Here is an 11213-nt window from a genome sequence, read left to right as displayed (position 1 = left end):
TAGTGCCCCCATGCTTTGTCTAAGGACTTGATAGTTGGCAGGGGGATGACCTTTGTGGCAGTGATGTGCCTTTTGCTAATTCTGTGAAAATGCATCCAAATTTGGGAAATAAGCCTCTGAGAAATAGCATTTGCACATGCTCAGTAGAAACTTGCTAGAGTTAAACTCTCAAGATTTCACCCTCAATGAGCATGCTCAAACCTCTCACATCTCCAAGGCTGATCAGACTGTTCATGCACTATCCTCTACAAAGCAACTTTCAAGGTACATTATATATTATTACCTCTTTTGACCCAAGCAGTTAGCTGATATTTGTCTGTTGGACACCAGTCTCATATGTTGCAGAAGTTGGAAGGTACATAGAGAAAGAGGCAGGGAATTGCAAGGGGGTGGGGAAAGGATAGTAGGATGGTAGTGTAGTTGAATGCTGCCCTGGAAAACCGGATTCTTTTGTGTGTGATGCTAGGCACATTACTTAAACCAAACTTTTTTCAGAGATGGTCACTAATCGTGTGCTCTTCATTTTCTAGGTTCTCAACTGGAGATCTTGGGGTCTGACTTGCAGTCATGCTGAGCACTCACAGCTGCATCTGATGTCAATAAGAGCAGTGAATTCAATATGTAAACTCTATAATGCTAAATACTCTGAAAAAATCTGTCCTTGGGTGTCTCAAATTGGGCACGTAAAATTAGTGCATACTGTACATTTCACCTTAATCTTTGTGCATCTGTTCCCCATATGTGGAATGGAGATAATACCATCCATTCAGTTAATAGGGGCTTTGTGAAGGAAAAAATAGTGTGTGTGAAGCATTCAGATACTACAGCGATGAGCTCCATAGAAAATTTAATTAAGAAATTAATAATCCTCTATTCAGATTATTTGAATAGTGTGCAGTAGACAAGGCATGGGGCTACATACTGCATATTCAGCACTGGCAGTCTTGTGCACTGAATGAGGCAAGGGTCCTGTAGAAAAGAAGTATATGATCATGTAATTAAAGCCTATATCACAATGTATACACACAGTGGGGCAACCCTAATTCTAGCATTTCCTAACATTGAGTGCTTGAGATTCTAATCTTAAAGTACATCTACACAGCAGGTGGGAGGGTGCTTCCAAGTGAAGGCAGACATGCACTAGCTCCACTAAAGCTTGCACACTAAAAATATCAGTGTGGCTGCAGTGGCATAGGCACCAGCTTGGGCCAAGTGTCCAAGTCCAACCCCATCTGACCCCAGGGTACTTACTTCTCAGAGACTAGGATGCGGGCAGTCATGCCTAGTGTTTAGAGCAGGAGTCACTCCTAGTGGTTGGACAAAGAGTCACAAGCCAGGAATTGGAGCTGAGGGTCAGAGCTGGGTTACTTGAAGTGAGGGAAGGCAGGATCAGGGTTGGATCCAAGACAGGAGCAGGAGCTATTGCAGCCATGGGTGAATACTTTCAGCAGCTTCCAAACTGCTACAGCTTCTGGGCTTTAAGAGCTGGTCTGCTGACTCTTCCCACCAAATCAGGCAATGTTGCCACTCAGACAGCCTACTGCAGGCCAGCTGTGCTCATTAGGGTGCTCAGAGACTGGCTCTACAGGCCCTGATTCCTGACAGTATTGCCCTCTGAGGTTACCTCAGGTACCAGTTTCTGGGGGTACTTCCAATAGAATTCTAGCAATAGGTCTGCAGTGTGGATGTTCTCTACTGGTTCCAAAGGCTGTTCATCTGTACTGTAGCCTTCCCAGTATACCAGGTACTGGGTCCTTCCCCTAATTCACCGAGAGTCAAAGATTCAGTGGGCCAGGTACTCTTCCTGCCTCTGGACTGTATGGGTGGCAGCGGCAGACTGGAGTGGTTTGGGTGTCAGTGTAGGGCTTTAAAAGTGACATGTGAAAGAGGGGTGGATCTTCAAGGATTCAGGCAGCTGTAACCTGAAGGCCACTGGCTTTACCTGTTCTAAAATCTTGAAAGGGCCTATGTATTGGTAGTCTAATTTTGTGACTGGGCAGCTCGATTTAAGGTCCTGGGCAGAGAGCCACACCTTGCTCTCTACGGACAGATCAGGGGCCAGCCTAATAGTCTTGGTTTGCATGGTGTTTTATAAGGCTTTTTGGGCAGACTGCAAGTGTTCTCTGAGCTCCCAGTGTAGCTGGGAGGCTAAATCTGCAGCAGCTGTACTGAGGAACTCATGGGTAAATCTGTTTGGAAGCAGAGGTGCAAACAAGAGTTTGCAAAGAACAGGCTTTCTGGGTTGAGGCAGGGGTTGAATCTGTGAATTTGGCCCAGCAGGAAGAGCCAGTTGTCCTCGTGGTAACTTGGAAAGCAGCAAAGATCATCAACTGTTGGAGCAGTGACTCTCTGTTTGCCTGTTAGTAGGTGGATAAGTTGAGGGATTTGATGCTAAAGAGTCTGAGAAATTTCTACAAGAATCGGAAGACAAACTTGGATCCCCATCCAACACAATGCCTGTCAGTAACCGTGGTAGTGGAAGATCCTTTCTAGGAAGAGCCGAGCAGCCTTCCATGCAGTAGGAACAGCAGGGCACAGGATCAAGTGTACCATCTTTGTTAGAAAGTTGACACCAATCAAGATTGAGTGTCCCCAAGAGTATGGCAGTTCTACAATGAAGTCCACTGATATAATAGACCAAAGCTGCCAAGGCCTGTGCAGAGGCTGGAGGACACCTAGCATTTTTGATTCTGGCTTCTTGGTATGAGGTCACAGGACCTAATCCTTGATGTAAGCTTGTAGGACTGGCCAACAGAAGCTCCTCGATACTAGATTCAAAGTCTTGAATTGGCCAAAATGGCCTGCAAATAGCAAATTGTGGCATAGTTTCAATGCCTGAAGCCTAGGTTGTACCTCCAGAACATAAATAGAACCCTTGAGAGAGGAGGCTTGTGACAGGGTGTGTATACCCCGCACTGGACAAGAGGGGGTTAATGCCACACTATGTGCAGCAGAAGTCCCTCCCCTCAGACTGCGCTGGGCGTGCTCCACCTACTGTGTCAATATAAAAGGGAGTAGCCCAGCTCATTCTAGGTTGACAGGGAAGGACCTGGGGCAAAGGATCCAGATGAAGAGCCATCACAGCCTTAGCCTTTGCCTGCGGGAACTGGAGACCCTGAGAGCCAGACCAGAGGGCTGCAGCTGATGGAGACACAGGGAATCACCTGCGCTGAGGAGCCTGGGAACCCTGATGCTCAATGGACTACAATGCCTGGAAATGCGGTAGGAAGTGACCCAAGGGGGTTGCGCGAGTGGTATCTCCCACTCGAGTGAGATCAGCATGTTTCAGTGGGAGTCCCCGGTGACCCAGTGGTGGACCACTCTGCCACTGTCAGGGCCCTGGGATAAGGCCCAGTGGAGCTGGGTGGGCCCTGGCCTCCCTACCTGGGCCACCACCCCCCAGTGGCAGCCCCTTTCTCCTCCCCCAGATGCTGGCCATTGGGCCTCACTGCCCCATGCCTAAGGGCTGTGATATTGACTCTGGCCATTGGGTCACACTGCCTTGTACCTGAAGGCTGCTACATTGACACTGGCCTTTGCGCTGCATTACCTCGTACCAGAGGGCTATTATATGTACCCTGGCCGCTAGGCCATGTTGCCCTGTGCCTGAGGGCAGGTGTATTGACTCTAGCCACTAGACCACACTGTCCTGTATGCGAGGGCTGCTGGAATTGACTCTGGCCACTAGGCCACGCTGCCCTGAACATAAGGGCCGCTGTAACTGACTGGCCGCTAGGCTGCACTGCCCTAAACACAAGGCCTGCTGGAAGTGACTCCGGCCATTTATGGCCTCAAGGCTGTTGGGGAGACTGTAATGGCAGTGGTGTCACAACCCTGCCCCACCCCGAAAGGGGGACACGGTGTGCATACACTGCAACAAGGCTGTTCTGAGAACTCTGAACTTTCAGAACTCTGAGTTGGGTTGGGCACCTGCATTGTTCAAGGTCTGGTGGTTTTGGGTTAGTAAATGTGCATCAGGAAGCAGATGGAGAATGTCAGACTTCTGTCAATCATCCTGTGACAGGTTCGGTCACAGAGATCCCTTTGGGACTGCCATCTGATGTGCTGAGACTACCTCTGAGCCCGTTTTCCCTGCCAGCTTGGGACTTCAGTACCCTGTCTTGTTGAGCCAGACATGCTAGCTTGCTGCAAAAACAGACCAGGTCTGAATCATTTCCCCCAAAATCTGCAGACTTAACTGAAAACAGCCTAAGAAGTGCTTCTGTCTCTAGCACCCAGACACCCAGTTTCCAATGGGATCCAAACCCCAAATAAATCTGTTTTGCTCTGTATAAAGCTTATACAGGGTAAACTCATAAACTGTCTGCCCTCTAACGCTGATAGCTGTGCATATCTCTCTGTTTGCCCCCCTCCAGGTATTAATTGCTTACTCTGGGTTAATTAATAAACAAAAGTGAGTTTATTAAGTATAACAAGTAGGATTTAAGTTGTTTAAAGTAATAACAGACAGAACAAAGTAAGTTACCAAGCAAAATAAAATAAAACACACAAGTCTAAGCCTAATACAGTAGGAAATGGAATACAGATGAAATCTCACCCTCAGAGATGTTCCAATAAGCTTCTTTCACAGACTGGACTCCTTCCTACTCTTGACTCAATCCTTTCCCCTGGTCCAGTCCTTGTTCCAACTCAGGTGGTAGCTAGGGGATTTCTCATAACTGCAGCCTCCTTTGTTCTGTTCCACCCTCTTATATAGCTTTGGCACAAGGCAGGAATCTTTTGTCTCTCTGGGTACCCACTCCTCTTTCTGAATGGAAAAGCACCAGGTTTAAGATGGATTCCAGTACCAGGTGAGATGGTCACATGTCCTCGGAGACCCCAAGCCTTCATTCTTTCCTGTCTGACTCACAGGAAGGCTTGCAAGTAAACAGCCATTTACAACCAATTGTCCTAGTTGATGGGAGCCATCAAGATTCCAAACCACCATTAATGTCCCACACTTTGCATAATTACAATAGGACCTCAGAGTTATATTTCATACTTCTAGTTTCAGATACAAGAATGGTACATTTATACAAATTGGATGACCACACTCAGTAGATTATAAGCTTTGTAATGATACAAGAGACCTTTTGCATGAAGCATATTCCAGTTACATTATATTCACACTCATTAGCATATTTTCATAAAATCATATGGAGTGCAATGTCACATCCTATTTATGAAGTTGGATACCTTGAGCATGATGGCGGAGGGCTCTTCACTAGGTCTGAGATATTCGTCTTTGAGGAATAGGGCATCTACCTTCCCATTTCTCATTGTGAGCTATCACCCAGGACAAAGTTGAAGTGAGCTAAGAAAAGGGACTAGCAGAACTGGCACTGGTTAAGGTGTCTAGTAGTCCATAGGTACATTCAGGGAGAAGCCAATGAGGCCCAGAAGGGCCATATAAAAGGAGCTGCAGCACAAGAAACAGTCAGTTCCTTGCCAGAGCTAGAAGAGTAGAAATGGTGCTCCTGACTGGCCAATGGTAACTGCAGCACCATGGACAGCTCAGTACTGGCTGGCTGCTGGGCCTGAATTTAGATGAGCCTTGAGGTAAGGGTGAAGCACTGGGGAAGTGGCCCAGGGAACTGAAAACGGTTTCGTTAAAGGAAGTGTGTAGCTGTCATTCTTAGGGTTCCTGCAGTAGTGGTTGCACCCGGGTCCCCCATAGGCCATTGGGGAACTGGCCTATAATTGTACAGTGATTAAACCCCCTCAAAAGGGGAACCGAACTACTTAGTGGCCCAGCTGGAGAGTTGAGGCCAGAGTAGATCAAGAGAGCAGAACCATTGCCTCCAGGGAGGAAGCTCTGGGGGTATGCTCCAATATCAGGGCCAGGACTATTTGAAGACTGCAGGCCCACCTGACTTGAATAGACATTCGTGAGAGGTCGGTGCCACACTGTTGCTGGTGAACATAATTTTTTTTTACCTGCCCTTAAATACACTCAGTTCCTGAGGAGTACAATGTCTTGGCAAAACTAAAAGCACAAAAATTCAGATTTCTCTTAGCAAGCATCCTGACCATTCCAATGAATATTTTTAGAACTCCTCACTATTAGGGTCTTTAATGCCTCCATAACTGTGACTGCAGAGGCCTTTTTCCCACACCAGCATGAGTCAGCCTTTTTTCCAATAAATTTTATCAGACTATTACCCTACAGTTCCCTAAAGCCAGCTTCTCCTAGTAGTACTTACATAACAACTGCTTTCCCTGATAGCCCTCTTCCTGCTTCTAGTCTCCTCTGTACAACAGTTCTCTTAATTCTTTCAGATCTTCCCAGTTAAAGGCCCCTGGCTACTTCCTTCACCACAGGCCTAAACTGCTCCTGCTACTCTGATGTATCTGCATGTCCTCCCCACTGAAGCGAGTGTAAATCTGCACAGCTGTGTTTAAACTAATGGGGCTAGGCTGATTTATGCCAGCAGAAGACCCTGGGTCTAGTTCTCTAATCTGTTGTAGGCTCCCCCATCTCTCTCAATACAGCTGCTGTGTGTCATAGTACCTGAAGGCTCCCTATGCTTATTCTGGTTTCTGTCTACTATGAAGCAGCTGAGGAAAAGAAAAATCCTATTGTTCAGCCAAATGAGACACCAAAGCCGCCAACCAGCCAATTGTCTGGTAGTCAGAAAGGAAATGCAAACTGACTTTAAAATCATGCACATTAATCTCATCTAGATATTTATACCTGGCTCATCACCACAGTATCTGAGAACCTAGGCCTGACCTCAGTCTGGGAATGTAAACTGGTTTATTCTCTTAGGTCCCAGTCCTGCTGCTGAGACCTTCTGCAGAGGCCTAATGTTACAGTTCTACAGTGGGATGCACAAACATGGACCCTTGTGTGTATGTAGGGTCCATGTTTGTGCATCCCAGTGTAGAACTGTAACATTAGTTTCCATGTAAATTCTGCCAAGCAACAGAAAGAAAGAAGGCATTGCTATTACCCAGCTATTTGCTAAATTCTTTCTCTCTGGCTCTTCTTAATCCATTATGTCAGACTCCAAACTGGGACATTTCACAAAGTTAATTATATGTAGCTGCCTAGGAAAAAAAATGCAGACAACCAGCAGCCTTTCTTGACACATAACTACATTTGAGATCAAGATAACCTGGCTGAGCCAGCCTAAGGACATCTTTCTTAGCTTATCATGAAACAACAGTCTTGCCCTATAGAGCAATGGTTCCTAAGTCTTTGCCACTGGTACTTGGCTAGCTACCCTCCCCTTATTCAATGATCTCCAGCGTATGCATCCTCTGCACCTTAGAGTTACATACAGTTTTAAGCAACAGCCTCTGTAGTAGGGGAATTGAAAGCCAAAGCTGCAGCAGGAGCTTTTGTAGGCATACCTGAGACAGACCTAATGTTTCCAGGAGCTAGAGTGCAGCTGCTGCTACAAACTCTGAAAGGCTGCAGTGGGTGCTCCCCTCTACTGGCTGGTGCTCCATGAGGGAAGGTGGAAGGCATTTCCTCTACCCCTTTAAAAGGCTAGTACCACCATGGATACAAGCACTGCACCATCCTTGTGCTTCCTGAATGCAGTGATTCTGATTTTGCCCAGACCGGAGGAAGTGACTCATGACTATTCCCCTACCTCATGCAGCTCTGTAGAGTGAGGAACAATTTGGATCTTACCGACCTACTCTTATAAAAGGGAGCTACATTATTACTGATCCAGAACATTAGAATGACTCTGTTCTGGGTGGTTGCTGTAGAATCTAGTAAGGTTTTTTGTTTGGTTGGTTTTTTTTAACAAATATTTGTGGACCCTAAGCTGCCCTCAGACTCAAGGGCTGCATGGTTACAGTTGTGTCCTCTTTTCTCTCCCTGACCTCTTCCATTCTATCCTCCTCCTCCTCCTAACCTCAGTGTGCTTTTGTGCAACTAGAACTACCCATAATTTGGACAAAGAAGGGCTTTAGCAGGACTGCTGAGGGAAGGGGGGGAGATAGGGGATAAAGCTGGGATTTTCAAGCCATACATTTTCCCACTAAATCCAAAGCCCAGTTACATAGCACCAGTCCTCCCTATTAACAGTTGAAAGGTGACTTCCCTGGGTCAGTTACTGGATCCCTGTTTACTGTATGAATCATTATTTTCTCTCTACAACATTACTAATTGTATTAAACTATTTTATGTTATGCTGCAGAGGCCAAGATCAGATCATTTCTATCATTACTGCTGAGATTGGTCCCTAACATGCTTAGCTGAGGAAGATGGCACTAGATGATGCAATAGCTCTGGTATTGTTTTCCCTTTCTGTTTTCTACTCCTTGTAGAGAGAAAAATGATGCTTGGAAATCTGTCACTGCATTTCCATGCATATCTTTTACAATTTCTGGAAAGGTGTGGGAGGGAAAGTTTATATAGCCTCCAGTCCTCTAATATGATTTTTCTAGAAGGTCCTGTCTAGCCGACCAAATTAAAACAGGCCTGGCCACTCTGTACTTCAGAACATTATGAGAAAAGGGATGGGAGGAGTGAGGGGAAGTGTCCCCATCATTTTCCTAATATGATACAATTAGTCCAAAAATCCTCAGAGCTGTAAAGTTCTGAGCAGCCTGGAACTAGATGCTGATTTCACATGGGGAGGGCTGGCATTAGGCTTCTTAAGCAGACTGTGCAATTGCTTAGGGCCCCAAGCAGCTCCAGAGGACCCCCTATTAATTTAGTATGTGTTGTGTGCAGGGGAGGGTCTTCCAAAATATTCCTGCTTAGGGTCCCCAATGGGCTAGCATGGGCCCTGCACCTGGGTGTAAATGCAGAACAGCGCCTCAGGGTTACACCAGTGTAAATGAGATCAGGACCCTCTGTCCACACCCTCTCCCATCCCATCCATGTTTGCAAATTAATTCCTCTTTGGCTGCCTGGGCGGAGCCGTGAGTCATGCAAGCAGCAATTCCCCGAACCCCGCGCTCACCCACATCCCAACACCTCTGCTGCAGAGAGCGGCGGCAGCACAGGTTGGGCGCGGGCTGCGCACAGCGGGGAGGGAGGGCTGGGAGCGGAGGGCGCACCAATGGGGAGGCGCGGTGGGCGAGCGGGGCGGGGCCGGGCCGGCGTGACAGGCTCGGGCGGGGCCGACTCTCCGCCCGGCGAGCGCTGCAGGTGGGAAGTTGGTGCCGCCGCAGCTCCGCTCTCTCCGGTTCCCGCCGCGTTGGGTGCAGAGCGCGTCCAAGCAGCCCGGGGCGGCGGGAGAGCGCGCGCGCCTCCTCCCGCGTGCTGAGCCGCGGCTGGGGCTCCCCTGGGCCCCTTGTCCTGGAGAAAGGGGCGCATCGTCCGGAGCGGCGGGAGGAGCTGTTCCCTCGGAGCGCTCAGGTGAGGTGCCTCAGTTTCTCCCCCCCTTTCGCCTGCTCCTTGCCCTGGCGAGCCCCGGTTGTTTCTGCGAGCCCCGGCCAGCGCCGGATAACGATGCGCAGAAGGACCCGCTCTGCTGTCCTTGGCTTGAGGTCAGTGGGAAAGGCTGGTGGACGTCGGCTGCTTCTGCTTCCCTGCCGGCTGCCTGCCTTCCCCGGTCTGTTCAGCTGCGGGGATACCAGGCGCGGACTTCATCCCTGCCCATGGAATATCTGCCCGTGCGTTGCCCTGTGCCTGCGGAGCCATAGGTTAAACCAGCTGCTCGGAGCGGGTGTAACGTCTCACGCACTCTAGACTGCAGTGGCAACGGGCTGACATGCAGCAGAGCGGCTCTGCGAAGTGCGTCTTCTCTCGGGCACGGGGCTGCAGGAGCAGCGTGATCCTCTAAGCTGGGCTCTAAGCGGTTAACCTGCAGCTCTCAGCAGCCGCCTGCTTTCATTGCTTTGATTTTTCCTTCTGTGCAAACCCCGGCTTTTCTCTCGCTCCCCCGCTAATAAGGTAGTTTCGAATTGCTTTGGGGCTTGTCTCTTCACTATCAGTAGGAGTTGAGCTGCAAGCGCGCTTGCTTTCTGCTTCTCCCCAATGCTGTCAGTTGTTGCGGGGTGTGACGGGCGCGGAGCGCGATCCTCCTTCCCCTCTTTGACTCCCTTCTCCGCTTCCAAAGCGCAAAGGTGAGAGGGGCCTGATCCTGCTCCCACTGAACTCCACCCTGGGGAAGCTCCCAGAGGCTTCCGCGGGAGCGGGTTCCAGCCAAGCGCAAGTTTGCTCCGGTGGAGCCAATGGTAGTTTGTTTGGTCATTGACTTCACCGCTCCCAAGATCCTGCTCTGGAAGCTTGTGCGCTCTTATTTTGAAGGCTCTGATGCTTTGCAGAAGATTAGGCTGTAGCGTTCTGCATGCTGCCAGTCATGGCTGTGCGGTGGGAAACCTTATCATTCAGCAACTGTCTACTGCTGTAAGGGTCTTCTTTGCAATCCCTTGGCTCTGGGGAATGCCGCTCCCCCGTTTATATAATGTGTCCTAATTGAAAGAACCACGGAAGGCGTTTGTGGATATAACGTAGGGGATTGTAGGAGGCTATTTACATCTCCAGCTATTATTAGCATAGGGTGGCTGGAGGAGGGGGGGTGCTAAAGGCTCCCTCCGTAAACTCAGCAGCAATTAACGTTCTTCTTTAGTAAAATCGCTTTGGGATCGGACTGTTTGCGAGAGCGTTTGTGCTCTTTCCTCCTTGGGAAGACAGCGATCTTGTAGGGTTCCTGTAACCTACACTGGGCACGTTGCCTAAGCTAATGGACTTACTGATTGTCCGAGCGCGTTGCTGAGATGATGACACTTATCGAGCTATTAGTGGCTGGGCGGTTTCATTTCATTGTGGTTAAAAGGAGGCGCGGGTCGTTCAGATGCATTTAAAGGGGAATCTGCTGAAAGTTGTCGTTTCCAGACACACGGCGAGCCTTAAATAGCCACAGGCGTGGGGTTGTAGCGCACTGATGACTAGCAGAGATCAGAGTACAAAGTTACACACTGAATCAGCAGATTCAAGGTGGATTTTCTTAGTGACAGGAGCTTGCTGGAGGTTTTAGCAGCATTATACAAACAACTCATTGCCTGGGTGCATGATGCTGATATTACCACATGCATTCTTCTTGACTGATAAAAAGAGCCCGCACTGTACAGGTGGCTCGGACCCAGGACTACAAGGCACTGAGGAACACAATTTTAAATTATTGTCTAGAAATTATTTAAATTTTAAATTATTTATCTTATTTATTTACTGCATATTTAAGCTAATTTGGAGGACTTCAGCTTTTGAGAAGACTACAAGTGTTGCATTTCCTAATGAGCTG

The 11213-nt window shown here is 48.5% G+C and overlaps 1 protein-coding gene across 12 annotated transcripts in view; it reads left to right on the top strand.

The window, feature by feature from the left end:
• Positions 1-2291: 2291 nt before the first annotated feature.
• EPB41L3 (erythrocyte membrane protein band 4.1 like 3) overlaps positions 2292-11213 on the top strand; it is a 208717-nt gene continuing 199795 nt past the window's right edge. For 3 of the 12 annotated variants that reach the window (XM_045003945.1, XM_045003943.1, XM_045003938.1), the window contains exon 1: positions 2301-3222. In XM_045003945.1, coding sequence (XP_044859880.1) covers positions 3198-3222 — 25 coding nt within the window. In that variant the 5' untranslated portion in view covers positions 2301-3197. Of the gene's footprint in view, positions 3223-9219; positions 9326-11213 lie in introns of those variants that run through there. The other 9 variants (XM_045003924.1, XM_045003937.1, XM_045003935.1 and 6 more) reach the window with 8 other exon arrangements.

The sequence above is a fragment of the Mauremys mutica genome, chromosome 2 (genome assembly GCF_020497125.1).
Source record: "Mauremys mutica isolate MM-2020 ecotype Southern chromosome 2, ASM2049712v1, whole genome shotgun sequence".
Lineage (NCBI taxonomy): Eukaryota > Metazoa > Chordata > Testudines > Geoemydidae > Mauremys > Mauremys mutica.
This window is presented reverse-complemented; position numbering and strand designations above follow the sequence as displayed.